The sequence below is a fragment of the Sphaeramia orbicularis genome, chromosome 24 (genome assembly GCF_902148855.1).
Source record: "Sphaeramia orbicularis chromosome 24, fSphaOr1.1, whole genome shotgun sequence".
NCBI classification, from domain to species: domain Eukaryota; kingdom Metazoa; phylum Chordata; class Actinopteri; order Kurtiformes; family Apogonidae; genus Sphaeramia; species Sphaeramia orbicularis.
The window spans coordinates 22,536,409-22,556,361 of NC_043979.1; the positions used below are offsets into that span (position 1 = coordinate 22,536,409).

General features: G+C 40.2%; 1 protein-coding gene across 2 annotated transcripts; it reads left to right on the forward strand.

The window, feature by feature from the left end:
- Nucleotides 1-2,928: 2,928 nt before the first annotated feature.
- Nucleotides 2,929-19,135, forward strand: LOC115414941 (WD repeat-containing protein 26-like). Of its 2 annotated transcripts, none has more exons than XM_030128308.1 (14): nucleotides 2,929-3,664; nucleotides 5,766-5,865; nucleotides 7,072-7,128; nucleotides 8,725-8,861; nucleotides 10,308-10,405; nucleotides 10,519-10,675; nucleotides 11,017-11,173; nucleotides 11,913-12,053; nucleotides 12,456-12,575; nucleotides 13,765-13,910; nucleotides 14,574-14,652; nucleotides 14,762-14,891; nucleotides 15,694-15,888; nucleotides 16,649-19,135. In XM_030128308.1, exons 1-14 carry the CDS (start codon nucleotides 3,366-3,368, stop codon nucleotides 16,672-16,674), a joined length of 1,842 nt encoding a protein of 613 aa, XP_029984168.1. In that variant the 5' UTR covers nucleotides 2,929-3,365; the 3' UTR covers nucleotides 16,675-19,135. The 2 variants fall into 2 exon arrangements, with proteins under 2 accessions (XP_029984168.1, XP_029984169.1); XM_030128309.1 differs by having other exon boundaries at nucleotides 2,930-3,664; nucleotides 11,035-11,173.
- Nucleotides 19,136-19,953: the final 818 nt, after the last annotated feature.

The following is a 19,953-nucleotide window of genomic DNA, read 5'->3' on the forward strand; positions in this document are numbered from 1 at the left end:
CAACTGAAGATGGACTGCAGAGTCTTGGCCTGAGGTGAAGGCTCTCCTGTGTTGAGCCATGCATCTATGGAGGGGTTGTTTTGGTTTCTTCTATGTATAGGTCAGTACATTCCTCACTGCACTAAACGGCATAGACAACGTTGCCTTGCTTGTCCCTAGGTAGTTTGGCCTTGGGGTGAACCAGAGCCTGTGTCAGGGTGTTGGTGGGTTTGAAATAACTACCTAGGGAGACACAAAGCAACGTTGTCTATGCCGTTCAGTGCAGTGAGGAATGTACTGACTTATACATGGGAGAAACCAAACCCCTCCATAAACGCATCAAAAACCTACAACACCATTTTAAACAACAGTCCAAAGGAGGAGCTGCGGAGAGTCCAGAGAGAGCTGACATACAGCAACAGGAGGTGGAAGGACAGCAACAGGAGGAAGGTGGAGCAGCACCTGCAGAACAATGTCCAGGACGTGTGGAGACGTCTGAAACACATCTCAGGCCACAGGAGAAATGGGGATGAGCATTCTTTGAATGGAGATCAGGACTGGGCAAACGAGCTGAATTTACATTTCAACAGGTTTTGACTCTGTCCTGACTCCAACCCCCACCCATCCAGGCTCCTCCTCACACCTCTCCAGCAGGGCGATCTCCTCCCTGCTGTTACCATCAACATCTCAGCTCCATTCTGTCCCAGCACCAGACCCCACCCTTTCATGTCCCTCCATTCACCCACCCAGAACAACAGACTCCCCCCTGCCGATACCCCCATCACCTCTGCCCCTTACACATCTTTCTACACACCCCCTCCCTGTCACAGAGGACCCCCTACAGTCACCCCCCATCACTATGGACCAGGTGAGGGAACTCAAGAAGACGAGGGCCAGGAAAGCCCAGGCCTGGACAGCATCTGCTCCAGGCTGTTCAGGGAATGTGCAGACCAGCCACTGAGGTAATTCTGTACCTATTTAACCTAAGCCTCAGTCTGGAGAGAGTCCTGGTCCTGTGGAAGACCTCCTGTATGGTTGCGGTTCTCAAAAAAAACCACCTCGGTGAACCAAACCACTACAGACAAGTTGCCTTGACCTCCCACCTCATGAAGACCATGGAGAGGATCGTCCTCCACCACCTCTGCTCCTAGGTGAGCTGTGCTTCAGCGCCAGACTTTTACACCCCCAGTGCAAGAAGGAGCGATTCCACAGGTCATTCTTCCCCACAGCCATCATCATAACAGTTCCTAGTGACCCCACCACAACCATCTCCCACATCACATCATGTACATATATATTTAATTTTTTATTCTAATTCTTTATTTATATAAATATTTATATAAATACCAAATTTCTTATTTTTCTCTTTCTGTTCTCATTTTTCACTTGTTCATGGTTTTCATACGTGTCTTTTCCTCTGCACTTGCTTGTTGTATGTTGCTGCTGTTAAACTGAAATTTCCCCATGGTGGGATAAAGTTTTATTTAATCTTATCTTAAATTCATTAGCACATGGATTAACACCTACACAGACAAGAAGTCTCTTTGATAAGAGATGAAGCTTTTTCAAAAGAGCTAAACATGTCCAGTTGAACCTAGAGGAACCACCAAGAAGAACAATGACCTGGGCAAATGAGAACTTACACAGAAATTTTACACACTTAGATTTAACAAGCCAGTATCAGTATTTGTATTTGTTGTATTTTTAGGTTGTGTTTTTTTGTATTGTTTTGTGTGTGTGTGTGTGTGTGTGTGTGTGTGGGGGGGGGGGGGGGGGGGGGGGGTCTATGAGAAAATGTATGATTTGAAGGTATACAAGACAGGGCAGATCAGAGAGACAGGATGCATTTTTTCCATCAGTTTAGTCTGATAATGAAATGCAATTAGTGTGATCTTATTATAAATACAATGGAAGACTACCAGGTCCCTACTAATGAGTTTAAGTCAATCAGATACATATCGGATACAGGCAACATCTTTGAAATCTATTGTAGGACATCACCACAAAATTTAATTAAATTGATTTCATCATTATTGTTTGTTTATGACAATCATATTATGAGTATTTATTAACGGGAAATGTACAGATCCACCTCAAACTTATTGAAAAAAAAACCTAAATTATTAACATAAACTAGAAGCACTCGGAGAGCGCAGACCTCCGCCAAGGCTGATCAGTGCCCCCCCACCCCCGATCACCACCAAAATTTAATCATTTCTTCCTTATCCCATTTCCAACAAACCCTGAAAATGTCATCAAAATCTGTCCATAACTTTTTGAGTTATGTTGCACACTAACGGACAGACAAACAAACAGACAGACAGACAAACAAACAAACCCTGGCAAAAACATAACCTCCTTGGCGGAGGTAACAAACAAACAAACAAACAAACTCTGGCAAAAACATAACCTCCTTGGCGGAGGTAAATATGAATGAATTGGTTAATACATGAAAAACAATAGGATATAAAATATATATGGATATCTTTACTAAAGCGTGTATACCTAATAATATCGAACCACGTTATACTTCAGAGACATGATAAAATAAATAAATAAATAAATAAATAAAAAATAACTGGGTTGACTGCTGTTTAAACGGGTCCTGTAACCAGGTCCCCTAAAATCCAAACAATAACCACTAAGCATTATCTAGTGTGTATTCACAGTTGATGACATTTTAATTTTTACATAGAATTGCTTTATTAGTTCCTCATTTTACTGTTTACATAAGTGTATTGCAGGGCATTTGGTACTGAGCGGTTTAAAAAAATATATATAAAGCATGGCTCCAATACGAAGTCAAACAGGTAAATTTATTTTGAATATTTTGATATAGTTTAGAGAAACGTTCCGATTAATTTTGGTGTGATCTGTTATTAATGTCTGTTAATTCTTATGCTAAGTTTTCATGCACCGCCCACGGAGTATAATTCTACCCGGAAGCATGGTAGTGTAGGAATTTCCGGTTACGTCAGGGCGTCAGGACTCCATTAGAGCTGCAGCTGTTTAGAGAAACAACAACAAAAACGGGCTACCTGACAGAGCTCCCATAGTGACAGTCCGCTCTGAGCCCCACAACGAAGCCTAAATCTGGAAGCTAAACCTTCATTTCCCACCCGGAGCTCCGCCGGCTTCTAACCACGGCCGCTCTCGGTGAGGAAACTCTGGCCTCCGCTTCCTCCTCCTCCGACTCGGACACCGGCGGAGCGTCGCCGCCCCCGCGGAAGAAGCACCGAGCCTCGGCGGCGGAGGGAGCAGGAGAGCCCGGGGCTTCAGCAGTTGTAACAGGCCTGTCCGGAGTTGTCCTAGGACTTGCAGCACACTCTCAAGCCACCTCTGCCATCCACTTTAACCGAAGTATTGTCAACAACCTTAGCAGCAGCATGCAGTCAAACGGGGCAGGTCAGGGACAAGAATCAGCAGAGCTCTCCTGCCTCAACAGCGCACAAAACGGGGAGTCTTCCTCGGCTGGCGGAACCCACTCCAATGGGTTACTCTCCAGCACAGACAACGGGAATAGTGTCGGTACCAGTAACGGGTCTTCAACCTTGCCCGGTTCTTCGGCTCCCTCCACAGCTTCGGGCTCAGAGGTCGGGTCGTTGAAAAAGAAGAAACGACTTTCGCAGGCGGAGGAAGATGTCATTCGATTAATAGGGCAACATCTCCACGGATTAGGGCTAAAGTAAGTTTATTCAATGTGTCAGTCGGGGAAAATCCCACTAAGGATTCTAACGTCAGCGTTAAATATATGAAGTGTAATCCAAACAAGGTCGTTTTGAGGGAAACTGCGAAATAGCAGTTGGTAAAAGCGCTATTAGTGCGCTTGACAGACACAAACATGGGGGATGGGGTAGTTAGCCTGTGAGCTCGGCAGTTGGTAGAAAGAAGGGGTCCATCTTGCACAATAACAGTTAGCTTGATGGCTAACTGTACAAGCCTGCGTTGTGGTGATACGTCCTAACATTAAACCTCCTCTCCAACAAATACACAGTTTAACATTAGCTCCTCAGGTCATTTGTGAGCTGAAATGGCTTTTATTCGCCAGTAGCGCCATGATGTGTTAATTAACGTTGTACAATTCGCACTGAATAAAGGCATTACATCATCTTGTATCGTTAATTCAAAGAAAACAACATCCACTGACTTTTCATGGTTGGTCAAATGTATAAGCACCACCACAAGAAAGAAGAAACTTGATTTACCAGCTTAATTTACGATTATAGACTTTGCAGTACATATTTTTGCGTTTTAAGGTCTGTTGCGCAAAAAATGCGGAGGAAATTTTAATGTGCGGACAGACAGCGTTGGTTTTTACCCTGGTTGTGGTTTTCTTTATTTTCCAGTTTGGCTGCCTCGGGAAAAATTTCATGGTTTTTGCAGGATGGTGTGGGAGGAATATTAATATGTCAGCCACACTGTAATAACGAGCATGGTTATGAAAACTGTCCTGGATAGTTTAGTATTCCGAGTGCACTCTGCACGTCTTCAGCTGTCATGTCGAGCAACACTTTTATGCCTCATTAATTATCATTTTAAACAGTTTTTTCTTAAATGCCGCAACTTTAATCATGAATTACTGTCTATTTTTCTGTCACTGTGTCAGAGCAATGTGTCAACAGTCAGTCACACACACACACACACACACTGACGTCCATGTATTTAGGCATGTATTTATTTAAAGATAGCAGTCAATACCGTGGGCGACACTTGGTCCTGAATCGAGCAGAATTCGTTGGTTTCATGGCGGCTGAGGAATGCGCTTTCTGCCAGCTGTTTTAGATTGAAATTCAGTATTTGAATCTAATTATAGCACAGTGGGGTTTTCAAGTAATGTGTGTCTAGTTCTGTTCTTCAAAGTGGCTGTTGCCACTGCCTGAAAGCTAGATATCCTCTGGTATCCTGCTGAGAAAGTGTAGCTGCCATTACAAGACACTATAAAAGACAGCTTAACAGCGCAATATTTACAGAGAGGGTGGGTTAGGGGGTGTATGGCATTGCCTTTTATGAAACAGAGCCTCTGCATTTCAGCTGGGAAAATGCAAGTGAGATCACTGTAGCAGCCAGCTGGATGAGAGACTCAACACAGAGCTGCTGCGCCACTCCATTGATACCTGAGAATGATGTCATATTGCTGGAGGTGTCAGACAACCCCCCCTCCTCAAGCCTACTTTCATTTTTCACACACCTTAGCAGACCTTTTTGTGGTAGCAAAGAGTGTGTTTAACATCAAGGTGTTGTTTGGACAGATGGTTATAGTTCATGGTTGACAGGTTGATGGCAACTGCAGTGGAAGCACAGTTCATGATGGTGAACCTCCTGCTGCCCACAAATAATGCTCTGATGACACAAGCACTCTGTACTGCCGTCCTCCAGACTATATTATCTGGGAAATTTCCATCATCCTATTGTCAGTGAATGTCATTCAACTTTGAGCTAAAGGAATGCAAATCATCAACTCACACATTTGCTCTCCTTGTATATGTAGTGTTATTTTGACATGCTGAAATATCATGGTAAATTAGTTAATCAATGATATGAAGTAGTGAACTGCATTCTGTATTTTTTATATAATCACATACTAATTTTCATGCATTATCCTGAATGGTGTCACACTGTCTTTCTTACTGAAGTCACTATACCTGAGATGTCAATTTTGTGCTTTAACTTGTTATTTTAACTTATTGTAAAGCCATCATTTATTTTTATCTGTCTTGTGTTTGTATGTCTAACTTTGTCTGCCTTTTCTCCTCTCTCTGTCTGCCTCTTGTCTTTTCTCTTTACAGTCAGACAGTCGACCTGCTGATGCAGGAATCGGGCTGCAGACTGGAACACCCTTCAGCTACCAAGTTCCGCAACCATGTCATGGAGGGGGAGTGGGACAAGGTTGGTCTTGAATTCCAATGGTTATGTAAGACCAAGAATCCTGATGGCAATTACATGGTTGCTTCTTAGTGATATATTGTATCTTCACTATTTTTAAAATGTATGTATTCAACAGATGTTACATTTAGTGATATATGACTGATAGAAATTTGACCATTTAAATAACTCTCAGCCTCTGTGTTGGTTAACTGCAATATTCATGCCTTGGATAGTATTTATCAGAACAATTTTTCATCCCCTAATAGTTATTAAGTGTGGATAATATAGCAAATTATTAAATTACTGTGTGTTTTTTATGTTACAGTACTAACAGTATATATCAACACAGGAATTGTTCTTTAAATTCAAGTAAGAAATGGTTGAATATGACCAAATTTACTCATTACATTTTGGAAACTAATTATTGTTTGGAAGTAGCCCCTTCTACATCATCTTCACATTCCTCCATTTTATACTGTGTCTGTTTTTTTTCTGCCTGCGTCTGTGCTTTGTGGAAGAGCACCCAAATGACAAAACAAATGTCATGAAGAATACAACTGTAGCGTGTAATGATATACATCATAAACGTTTTTTTGTTGTCACATTCTATACATCGTTATGTCTGGTGGTTTGTGTGGTCAGTCAGCTGGCGCTAATTTTCGAAGTGTGTGTTTTAAGTGGAAAACAGTTAAAACATGGGGGTGGTTCAACAGATTGACATTGCACACGTCCCGACATGTGCCCATTATTATTGCAGTTATTAGCCTTTACCTAAGCATACACTTTTATTAAACATTTTATGGTAGGTGGTGTTAAAAAAACAAGTCTGATTTGAATTATCTGGTTCTTGAAGTCTTGTTTTTTAAATTTAGACCTATGAGATTATAAATATGATAATTTTACCAAAATGACCTTGTGAATTACTTTGGAGTTATAACTCTTAGGCTATGTCTGAATGTGAATATGTGTCAACCTTGAGCCAAGTGGTGGTGGATGTGTCAGACAGGTTTTCAAGCCTGTTAGTCTTTGGGCTGTTTTATATCACATCAGAATGTGATTTGTTCAGTTATAGCCACAATTACATATCTTCATCAAGAATGAAACCATAAGATCTATGTGATGATTCATGTGTTTGTCATTTTTTCGGTACATGCATGGAAACTGCTGAGCTAACCATTTCCCTCTCTTGTCTCTCCCCTCCATCGCCCTCCCTTTGTTTTGAACCAGGCTGAGAATGATCTCAATGAGCTGAGAGCACTGATGCATTCTCCCAATGCTATTGTGGTAAGCTCTCTTTGCCCAAACCTGAACTGGACTGAATGATAGCTTTTCAGACTGGATGAATTGCAGGAGGTTCTAGAACGAAATAGTTATTATGCAGGGCTGCAGGTTCTTGCTGTGGAACAGTAGAAGCTAAAATGTTCTGGATTACATCTCAGAAAATGAACCATCACAAATAGACATTGCATTACATTTCTGAATTTGTACAGTTAATCTTTGTTAATGTCTTTCTACATATAAAGATGTTTGGCATGCTGTCTCACATAATTCCTCATGTCAGTTTTGCATTGCAAGCAAAACTTAAAGTAGATATGTTTAATTTTGAATAGTTGCCCAAAACCGTAAAGATTAGTACAATACTAGACAGTCTGGAAAAATTAAGAGACAACTTCACATTTAGACCGGATCCCCATTGAAAACTACTTGAATGTGATCAAGGATAATGTGCATCAGTCTGTGATATTTCACTAAATATTCATCTGTGAATTCCTCCTAGGTCAACACATCCTACCTGTGTTGTTTAAAAGGAATTTACTTGCTTCATTTGCAGTATCAGTATTTGATATATGAAATGATTGCTTTTGAAATTTTGATACATTTTCTGGAAAAAAAAAGTGGCTACATTTTTAATATTTATTTAGATTTTGGTAGATAGTTGCTGTTAGAATACTCAAAAAGCATTCAAACATATACCTATAAATAGTAAAAGTGCAGTCTCAATTCTTCTTTTTTTTCTACAGCATTACTTTGGAAATAGGATTCAGCACAGACTAATTAGTTCCAGCTAGCCTGCTGTTTAACAGACAAGATAAGTTCCAGAAGTAGTCTGAGTCAGGTGGCTGGTGTACTTTGTCAAAATTTTGTCAGCTGCTTATTGAGGGAACATTGGTAGCCACAGATTTCTGTCTGTATTTGCAGTGTAGGTGGCCATTTTAGGTGCTGAGTTGTTACAGCTTGTTATTGTCAACATGATTTTCTTGTTCACTGTTGACTTACAGTATACTTCATGTTTCAGTGATTGAGCAAAGCGTGTCTACATGTTTGTGTTCTTTTATTTGTAGACTTTAGTGGGTGGACGTTTTTGTGAAGTTGTTTGTAGGAATGTATTTTTGTCAGTGCTTGGATGTGTTGTCAGGGCAGCAGCTTTTACTGCATAGTGCATATATATCTAAGTTAATATGAAGACACAACAAATGTCACTGTTGACCAGCTGCCACGATGGCCAAACATATGCCAGTGGTGACCAGTAGGATGTTGACATTGACATTAACTTATGTATGTTTCTGTAAGTAATATTGTAGTGATAAGATTATGCATTGTGTTTATTCTCATACTGAGATTTATTTCATATCAGTCTTTTTTAGCCCTGTGCATTTTTCGGTCCTTTTGTAGTCTGCAGCTGCTGATGGATCAGTGGTTAATCAGCTTCTTATCAATGTTAAAAGAACATTTGACACAGTAGTTGGGGTTGGTGTTCCGTGTGTTCTTATCTTTATGAGTTCATCTGTTAACCTTTTCTCTCTTCAAACACAATGTATCATTTTTAAGCCTTTTGTGCAGTCTGAATTTCTCACAATCTGGTCTCTTTTTGATATTTAGCGGATGAAGTTCCTACTTCTGCAGCAGAAGTACCTTGAGTATCTGGAAGATGGCAAAGTCCTGGAGGCACTTCAGGTGCTCAGAGGCGAGCTGACGCCACTCAAGTACAACACGGATCGCATCCACGTCCTCAGCGGGTACTGTTACAAACCTAATATTGCATCTGTCTCATAACACTCATGAGGCAGTACATCATGTCTAGACAAATCCACACCTACAAAGTAGCTGTGCATCCATCTATCTCTGTAGTTACTAGTGATGCCATCATTAGTTACAACCATAAATTAGTCTTCATTTGAATTAAATTATAACCTCAAATCAGTACCAGTTTAAATGCAGCCGAGGATTGTTAATCGCTAAAGGATCTAATTGTCCATTTTCTAATCAATTACTGGCAATTGATCCCTTAATAACTGTGACCTACTTTATCTAGGCAATGTTTACACAAGTCGAGTCTACAGAATGAGTGTTGATGTAATTAAGTACAATGTGTTGGAATATGTTAAAGCTTTTTAGTTCTTCAGAAATTAACTGGCATTCAGTGGACAGAGTTTTTGGTGTAAATAATACAGTTTTTAAGTATGTTCAGCACTTTTGTCCTATTTTCCTGTTTCCATTTTATCTGATCAGTGCAATGTTTTGTTACTGTCTTATAATAAAGTAGTGGATATTCTGTAGAGAATACAGTGTTTCCCACTGAGCTCTACTGTATCTGTTCTAGCACTGCTGGTGGTATTTTTTTGTTTGATTGTTCTTGGTTAATAAATTAACTAAATTATATCTAATTATTGAATTACTACCTTTGAGGTCTTCATAATTTTGCACAGTCATGGTAACAGAAACCTGCAGAGCGTCCTTGTTACCATGGTAATTCACTTTCACTTGTGTACTGTTGTGAAGCTCTGTTTCAATGAAAGTATATTCAGTCAGCGTCAATTGGGGGTTTGTTTTTTTGTTTTGTTTTGTTTTGTTTTGTTTTGTTTTTCATTTTATTTTATTTTTTTATCAGCCCTGAAGTTATTTTTCACCCTGTGAGAAAATGAACGTTTGGTGTAAGCTGTCATGGGAAATCTGAGTGGAGTCAAAGTAAGAACAGACCAGTTTCTGTCACTGTAATAAACACTCAGACTCACGCAGAGCAGCTGTTGGCTTCATAACTTGCTTGCTGGTTATCTAATGTCAGATTTGTCTGTGGAAGTAATGTTTAAATTACATAAGACAAAACATTATTAAGGTTACTGGGTTTGTTTGATAGTTGCTCAGTTTACTGTAAAACTAAACATTGGATACTGACTAATGATGGCTAATAATTAAACAGCAAACAACAGTTTATACTCAGTTTTACTCTGCTGACCACAATATTTTGGCTCCTTTTAAGACTGTGGCAGAGCAAAAAAGACTGTATCATTAATGGAAAAGACTGGAATGATGGGAAAATGAATGAGTTTTTATCTTGCTGTGATTAACGTGGCTCATACATTGTGGCTTCTTTTTTTCAGTTCTTCCTTTGCTGAAGACTTGCTTACATCCATTTAAATGAATTTTATTGTTTTGTTCCATTATTTTTATTGTGGTTCCCACAGGTACCTAATGTGCAGTCACGCTGAGGATCTGAGAGCCAAGGCAGAATGGGAGGGCAAAGGCACTGCCTCACGCTGTCGACTGCTGGACAAATTGCAAAGTGAGAGGAAAAGTTCATGTTCAGAGACTGAATCTTGAGACGCTGCATTACGACACCACATCCATGTGTATGCTGACTGAACCTGTTTGCTGCTTTTTTGTCTCATTTTGTAGCATACCTTCCACCCTCTGTGATGCTACCCCCTCGACGGCTGCAGACTCTTCTGCGACAAGCAGTGGAGCTGCAAAGGGACCGCTGCCTCTATCATAACACCAAGCTGGACAGTAACCTGGACTCAGTCTCTCTTCTCTTAGACCATGTTTGCAGCAGGTCAGTTCTACACACCCAGCACATGACTCAGCACTCCATTGTCATAGATCAGCATCTGATGTGCATGCTGGTGTTTTTATAAATCTGTGTAAGCACTGAAAGTCGTGTTTCATCTTACAAATGAGATGTAACTGATTAATGCATTTAAAGTCTTATCTGTGATGTAATGTCTTGTCTTATTCCTCTTTGATGGTCACTTCTTCAAGCCTCACTATCTTGTTAATTTACCCCTTTTCTGTGCTTGCCCTCTTGGTATATTTAAAACATTAGATCTTAATGTTGAGCTGTTTGACATGCAGACATTTGAAAAAGTTTAAGATTGCTAACTTACATCATGGCAGTTTCATTTTTCTCCACAGGAAGCAGTTCCCCTGTTACACCCAGCAGATTCTCACAGAGCACTGTAATGAAGTGTGGTTCTGCAAATTTTCAAATGATGGCACCAAACTAGCCACTGGCTCCAAAGACACTACTGTCATAATTTGGCAAGTGGACCCGGTGAGTAGGAAGAATTCCTAAATAACCTCATGCCTCTAAAACAAAGTCTATCAAATTTGTTTTGGCACAAAAAGCTGAATTAGATCAATGTATTTTTTGTTTGATTCTTAGAAAGACTCTTAGTTTCAGTCTTAGATTATGGAGATGCAGAAACACATTCCCTTAAAAGTCTTTATCTCGCAAGTGTGAGCTCTTATTGTCTCTGATTTATTCCTATAGATAAACATTTACATCTGCATCCTTAGCTTTGAAATGTCCTAACTCCTCCCTTTTTGTTCTAGAGTACCAACACTTTTTGATGTGTTCACTTCTTATCTACTAAATAACAACAGACAACACCCATTCAGAATGAGCCTTACCCTCCACATTTCTTCAAGTTAGATTGGGTTCTTTTGAGTTTAGAGTCCCTCACTCATAGACTGAGGAGAATTAATTTGTCATGCAGGCTGAATTTATTGTTGCTTATGGAGCAGCCTGGAATCTTGTAGAAAGTGTATCCACCCTATATCAAATAACTTCATGCCACACAGCATTTATTTGTATTTTCTTTCTTTTTTCCACTAAAATGTATTCAGAAATATAGATATTTGTTGCTCAGTGCTAGAGATTCATGTTTTTCTCTTCACTATCCCACCACTCATAAAGAATTATACAACAGAATTGAGAATACGTGATTAATTGCCTATTTTATACCCATCTTCAGTTTTCTTGATGGACTGATTTTCCTATCTCTGTGTAGGAGAGCCACCAGCTGAAGCTGCTACGAACCCTGGAAGGTCATGCGTACGGTGTCTCCTATTTAGCCTGGAGTCCAGATGACACCTACTTGATCGCCTGCGGACCTGATGACTGCTCTGAGCTGTGGCTCTGGAATGTGCAGGTATATTTATTCACACAATTTAGTGATCCATCTGCTTTTATTTTAATTGTAGATGCAACTGTACCTTCTGACAAGCAATGCTTCCATTTGCTGGCCTCTTTACCTTATTGTGAACATGGTTAGCACTGGACAATGGCTTGGGATGTACAGTTTTAATTTAGTAAACAAGTGGCCATTTGAAAGAAAAACATGCCTTGAGTCTCTGTAGATATCAGTGCTGGATGTATGTACTCGATGACCTCTCCTCTCCTCCCATCCCTTCCCCTCCCTGTCCTTTCATTTAAACCACCCCTCCCCCGCCCCCTTACTTCATGTTTCTTCTTGCTGCCTCCCTTCCCCCTATCTCTCCTGCCGTCTGTTTTCTTACCGTCTCTGTTAATGTTTATGTTTCGATGTGACCAGACGGGGGAGCTGCGGACCAAAATGTCCCAATCCCATGAAGACAGTCTGACCAGTGTGGCCTGGAACCCAGATGGCAAACGTTTTGTTACTGGAGGACAGAGGGGACAGTTCTATCAGTGTGTAAGTGGATGCATTTTTTTTTTTTCATATTAGAAAGAGAATGCAGTATGTGAGGCATTCTTAACAGCTGTTAAACATCTGCTGAAGTTTAGCTGACACTCAACAGCCAGAGTCAAGATAATCAGATGTATCATTGTATTGACTTTCCAGCTATGGATCTGATGAAATGATTTGAACATGGGGTTTTTTTCCACTTGTCTTGTCACTCGGAAGCCGATTTGTGTATGCCTCTGCGTGTATGTTTGTGAATGAGCAGGTTTTTGTTTGACCGTAATGAAAGACTGATTAATCTGGCTGATTAAATAGCACTTTGAGATCACATGCACTGGCTGCTGATTATTTCATGTGGCCAGTAAACCAAAAATAAATACAGACACATCTGCAGTGCAGGCAGTACAGACTATGGCAGACAGCCTTGACAGTGTGGCTGCTGTGGAATGAAGTTAACCCTCCAGTCCACTCCAGACAGAGTGCAGAACAGATCTATTGAAACAAATGGAGACAATGCAGATGTAAAAGTGTTGAATCAATTCCCGTTTACATATACCCATGTAGAGTCCCTTTGTTTATTAGTAAATTTTATCAGATGTAAAAAAAGACCCACCAGTTCAACATTATGTATCCGCCAGTTAGTTAATGTGCTTTATTGATTAATATTGAGCATTGAAAAGCCAATATAGGTCATCCACTTGTTGACAGTACGCTGTATGTTATTGTCATATGTGTGTGAGATGGAAATAATGACGTTACAATATAAAATTGAATTGTTTAAATATCCCACCATGTATAAGCACCTTCAGCATTACAGAAATGACATAACACTGCTTTTCTTACAGCGATGTGTGACATTGATATACTAGGATCAGCATCTTTGTCAGGTAGCCTTATATCATTGTAAGAAGTGGACATTTTATGTGACTTAGTGATTTATTCCGAACATGCAATGAAATTTAACATATATGCGAACAAGCAAAACATGCATAATAATACAAATATCAACAATCATAACAATCTTAGACAGAAGAACAGCACAATAGTTGATTGCTGGTATCAGGGTAGAAAAAATAGAAGAGAGCAGGTTTTCTTGCCAATGATGTGGGCACATTGTCCGTTTTGTCAGACCGCTGTCACTAGTGACAGATGAGGGTCTCTCTGAGCCCAGAACCTCATCCTTTGTCTGTCCTGTCAGGACCTGGACGGTAACTTGTTGGACTCGTGGGAGGGTGTGAGAGTGCAGTGCCTGTGGTGCCTGAGTGATGGCAGGACTGTGCTGGCCTCAGACACACACCAACGTATCCGGGGGTACAACTTTGAGGACCTCACGGACAGAAACATGTATGTGTCACCCTCCTACCATCTGTGCCGTGGTATAGTTAATTTCAGGTTAAAGATTTATAAGTATAATTGAGCATAGAGTGCATTATATTCATACTGTGAGCCAGGTGAAGAAACCCTGAAGCCACTATTTTGTGATTTTTCTACCCACACAATTGTTTTCACTCATCATTTTTCCTGATAAGAGCTCTGCTTAGAGGTGATAGCGTGTGCACAGACTTCCTTTGTTATTATCTTTGCTCTTTTCCTGTTAGGCCCTAACAGAATAATAAAACATAAAAGAATTTCATTATTGTAACTGGAGGCAGAATTTTGAGATTAAAAAAAAAATGTTTTTTTTTCCAACAGACAGTTATTTTTTGCATGAATTAATTTTCAGTATTCCCCATTTGTTTCAGTTGCTGAGAGTACAGACATTTTCTAAACTACCACGCAGGGCACACTCCAGACACATACACAGAATCTCCAGTACATTCAAGTGAAACCTTGATTTTCCTACAAGATTTTGTTTAAAGAAAAATGCAATGCTGTAAATGAATGGCTTCCAGACCTAAATTTAAAATTGTAAATATATTCTCAATTTGTTAAAATATGCTTTCCAGGGATGTCTTTGTATGTTTATGTTTCATGTTATTGTTTCTGATAACTAACTGTCCTTTACAGAGTTCAGGAGGACCACCCTATCATGTCTTTTACTGTTTCAAAGAACGGAAGATTAGCTTTGTTAAATGTAGCAACTCAGGTAAGCCTTTTTGACCCTTTTGACCATCACCACTAACACGTTAACAATATTCATATAGGAGATGCATGCATCAGTCATTAATGGTGGATTTCTCTGAAACCTTTCATAGGGAGTGCACCTGTGGGACCTGCAAGACCGGGTACTGGTGCGGAAGTACCAAGGAGTGACCCAGGGCTTCTACACCATCCACTCCTGCTTTGGAGGACACAATGAAGACTTCATTGCCAGTGGCAGTGAAGGTACAGTCAAAGAACACTGTAGAGTGAAATGTCCAAAGGAGTAATATGTGCTATGTTTGTCCTTTTTAATCCTTGCACTTGGACATGTTTCATTTAACCTGGGTTTTTTGTTTTTTTTTTTGCTAGGTTTGGTTTGTGTTCACTTTCACATTGTGTTGTAACCCTTTTTAGAATTCGCCCTGACATTTCCTCCATTTCTATCATATATACAGGGTGGGGAAGCAAAATTTACAATGAATATTTAGTTGTTTTTTCTCAGCAGGCACTACATCAATTGTTTGAAACCAAACATATATTGATGTCATAATCATACCTAACACAATTGTCCATACCTTTTCAGAAACTTTTGCCCATATGAGTAATCAGGAAAGCAAACGTCAAAGAGTGTGTGATTTGCTGAATGCACTCGTCACACCAAAGGAGATTTCAAAAATAGTTGGTGTCCATAAAGACTGTTTATAATGTAAAGAAGAGAATGACTATGAGCAAAACTATTACGAGAAAGTCTGGAAGATACTATTAAAGAAGAATGGGAGAAGTTGTCACCCGAATATTTGAGGAACACTTGCGCAAGTTTCAGGAAGCGTGTGAAGGCAGTTATTGAGAAAGAAGGAGGACACATAGAATAAAAACATTTTCTATTATGTAAATTTTCTTGTGGCAAATCAGTTCTCATGACTTTCAATAAACTAATTGGTCATACACTGTCTTTCAATCGCTGCCTCAAAATATTGTAAATTTTGCTTCCCCACCCTGTATGCATTTACCTTTTTCTTTTGTCCTCGTCATCCCTTTTCTACAGACCACAAAGTGTACATCTGGCACCGGCGTGGTGAGCTACCCATTGCTGAGCTCACAGGCCATACACGCACTGTTAACTGTGTGAGTTGGAACCCGGCAATCCCAGGACTCATGGCTTCTGCCTCAGATGACGGCACGGTGCGTGTCTGGGGTCCTGCACCGTTCCTCGACTCGCAAGAGGCAGATGGACTCAACGGTAATACACAGTCCAAACTCTTGTGCAAGTGATCATTACCTGTGTTTCCTTATAAATGTCGAGCAAATAGTACAGTTTGGAGCAACTAAACTAGGCTGCATAGTGTAGTCAGAAAGCAGTTGTGTGGGTTATGTTGCCACTCAGCTGTAATAAGAGAAGAATAAGTAGCGGGTGGTTTAGTGTGAATTTTTTTTAGGATAGACTGAATGAACAATCCTCAACAATACACACATACTCATTTCTACTACTAGCCATGTTGTGGTCTGTCATATGTAGGAATTTACAGGCATCAGCAATGGGTGTCAAAGGTTCTGTCACCCAAGACTTTGTAACATGTTAATTAAAAGTTTAAAGCGTCCGAAAGTATAAACACTTTTTTGTAGAATTGAGAGGATTTTCTGCTTTCCTTCAGCCTTTTCTAACCAGAAACCTTGCTCTCCAGCAGATCATTAGTGTTATTATAAATAAGACTATGCCAAATGTTGTTTTTCATTATAGTCATAGTGTTTTGCTCATTTTGTCATTTCTATCATTCTGTTTCCATGGCAATACTGCAAAATATGCATAAAATATAATAATAGAAATAAGATATTAGAGAGGTTTTGTAGTATGCTAATTTGCTACTTTCTTGCAGGTCGGTGTCACAAATTTATGTCGACTCTTTCAGACTTTCGCTGTAATATTAAGTGTTTTTCTGTGAACCCTCAGTCTTGTGGTTGTTTTTATATCCCCTTATTTTCTTAACCTATTTCCTCCGCAGAAAACTGCAGTAACATGGACAGTTGATGGTCACTAATGCAGCGGATGATATCTCTCTGTAACATCAAATTCAAGAATCCCACAATAAAAACCAGATGTAAACGGGCCAACAAAATCCAGCACCAACCTAAAGCAAACAGAAGTTTAAACAGAAGCCTCCAAGACAAAAGAGAAAACAAGAGTCAGAAAACATAGTCTCCTGGATGGCCTTGATAAAACGGCAGAGGTGATGATGAGCACTCTGAAAAATTCAGGTCCTCATCCAAAAAACCTGATCCCGACCCAGAGGCCTGGAAAACCAGTCAATGCACAGTGGGATCTGACCGACCGCCATCCACCGGTGAGCTGTATTGGCTGTCCTCCTCCAACTTCTTCCTTCATCTCGTCGCATGGCAGAGGCCGTGCCTAGTTCTTCACAAAATATCCAAGAAAACCCACATCCACCTTGAGCTTTGGAGCACATCAAGTCCTCGTGATGCCTCCAGGCAGACACCGCAGACCAGCCCTCTACTCATTGGACTACATCTGTCTGCCTGTTTGTCTCGCACGTACCTGTATAATGTCTCCATGGACAGGGGTGGGGTGTTGTTGGGGGAGGATGGTGCGTAGGGGGATATAGCAACTCTTCTGTATGTATGTTTTCCTCTACTCCTCTCTCTTGCTATATTCTTGGCATTTGATCTTTTGGACAAAAAGGCTGAAAGTCCTATGTTAAAAACAAACACCAACCAACCAACCAGCTGACAAAGAACACAAAAAAGGCTATGCTAAATGTTGGGATTTTTTTATGATAGTCATAGCGTTATTCTCATTTAAGAGGTGAATCTTAGCTCGAGTAGTGCCCGTGGAAAGCTTTAGCGTGAAGATTCCACTTTCTGTTTCTCAAGATTAGGAAAACAAACTTTTTATTCCTTAATTTAACTTCTAACAAGGACAGTTGCTGTAATGTTTCCAACTGACAGTCCCCTCCAAACCCCTCTGTTGAGCTAGCTACCGCACAACTCCATTACATCTGCCTAAGAGGAGAAGTACAGAGGGATTCACAGGTCACATATCAGTGGTGAGAGGGTCAGACGTTGTTGGTGATGTGGGGTTTCCACTGTCAGGACATATACAATGACCTTTCTCAAAAAAAAAAAAAAAAAAAAAGACATGCTCTCAGATGTGAAAGTGCACATCATTCAAGTGCAACTTAAACGGCACACTGACAACTGCTGTCCCTCCTCTGTGAGTGTGTGTGTATGTGTGTGTGTGTGTGTGACTGAGTGAGAGTGAATGAGTGAGAGCAGTAATGCATGCACATGTTGGTGTGAGAGTTGACATTTGTGGGTGCAGGTTTAATTGGCGTGTGTTTTTGTATGTGTGTTCAGTTCACACCAGCAGAAGATTCTTGCCCCCCCCCCCCCTCCTGTGATCCTAATCCCATAGTGAAATTGTAAAGAGGATTTTAAACCAATTCTAAGTTATCCAAAGCCCCATAGGGACCTCTATCTGTGGAACAAAGAGTACTCGAGAGCCATTTTGTAAAAGGAAAACTTTTTTTTAATCTGGGGCTTTAATTTTACATTTGACATTTTTTTCCTCCTTACCATGTGGCATTCAATGGCACTGAGTTATTGGCATTGATTCATATTTGTCGGTGAAACAAATGGAAATTTGTGGGAAAAAAAAGCAATTTGAAAGAGGCATGTTTCAAAAAAAGCTGTAGAGTGTTGTGTTATTAGCAAAGGGTCATTTCATATGAGAAGGTAATGATTGTAATTATTGGATGAGTAGTTAGCACAGCCTTAGAGAAATGAGGCACCAATAACCAGAACCACGCTCTGAGCCCCACTGTGTTAAGGGAGTGTTGTTGCAATTCTAAAATACACACAGACTGCCTTTCTGTTCATACAGTTGCACACAAACCTTCAGTATGTATGACACCCTCCACTGCACTTTGAGTGGTCTTTTCGCTCTCTTGCACCTGCTGCAAATGACCTAAACCCATAAGGTTCTCATAGCCTAGCAGACCTTGTGGTCACCACACCAGCCATTCTGATGGCTTCAAAGGTTGCATTGGCAAAGACTTAAAACCTAACAGGTGATCGCTAAAGGAGTCGAGCCCTCACTACGCCTCTATGCACCCATAGCAGTGGCTCATAAACTTCTAGACAGTACATTTTACAACTCCTCGTACATATAAGGCACAGCAGCCACATCTCGAGGATGCCACTCTTGGAGCTTAGAGAGAAATCAGCATTAACATCCCCTTGCTGTCCAGCCACGTTACTCAGTGGTCAGTGCACCATTTAAAGCTTTCTTCCTCCCTTTTTCAGGGTATGTAATGACTATTTGCTACAGACTGATATACAGTAAAAATGTTTAAAAACAGTGCTTTTCTGTCTGTTTTTATTGAACTTTTTGTTACTTAAATTTTTTGTTGACATTATATCATTTTTTGGTTGACCTCTATCCCTGTATGATCATATTAAAATATAACCAGACATTTGGAGTCCTCATTTTTTTCTTATCCTTATAAACCCTCTTATCTTTCGTTTTGTTTTTTTTTTGTTTGTTTCTTTGTATTTAGTTGCATTTTATCCAGCACTATTATTAACAAATAAATATGCACAGTAACACCCATGCCAAAAGGAGTGGGAAGAGTCTTTAGGAAGTGTGTTACGTACAATCAATCAGGTCTGAACTATCCACCCCTCGCCTTTAAAGAGTTTCCTTCATGTGAAGATGTACTTTATCACATATCTGTGTATCTGATCGAAATTTTTCTCTTGGTGTGCCATTGTTGATTGGCAGTTGCCACTTCTCTAACCCTTATCAAAGCCAAATCATTGAGGCACACAGTGGTGTTTTCTGTAGGTGTTGTGTCACTTTGATTTTCACACTCTGAAAACCTCTATCTTAACTCCTGGAAAGCTGAACGGACTCCTCTTCCACACCCAACATTACTTCAGAAGACTAGAGGCAAACCATACACACTAAACACCCAAACACGCTCTTCAGTAAAGCCCACAATTCACCTGCTGGTGGCAAATGCTATGTCTGTATGCAACCTGGTGTCTACTCTGTTCTTTTGTCTGAGTTTACCAAGAGTTGTTTCTGATTTAAATATGTCTTATTTCTCAGAGGTCATGGTGGTGGGTAGGGATGGTGGTGGGAAATTCTAAGGGCTTACTGTAGCATCTCTAAGTTCCTGGGGCTAGGGAGGGCTGGGGTGATGTGTGGGTTTGCGTTCAATGTGTTATTTACAAAAGTGATTGTACTGTTTTGTATTGTTGTGTAGGAAGTGTTATGTATGCATATTTT

Excerpts from the sequence above, each read along its gene's own strand:
- LOC115414941 (XM_030128308.1), top strand. The coding sequence starts at position 3,366 with ATGCAGTCAAACGGGGCAGGTCAGGGACAAGAATCAGCAGAGCTCTCC. Across the intron at positions 10,406-10,518 it reads ACTGCTGGACAAATTGCAAA|CATACCTTCCACCCTCTGTG; the intron begins GTGAGAGGAAAA and ends CTCATTTTGTAG. Across the intron at positions 14,653-14,761 it reads TGTTAAATGTAGCAACTCAG|GGAGTGCACCTGTGGGACCT; the intron begins GTAAGCCTTTTT and ends AACCTTTCATAG.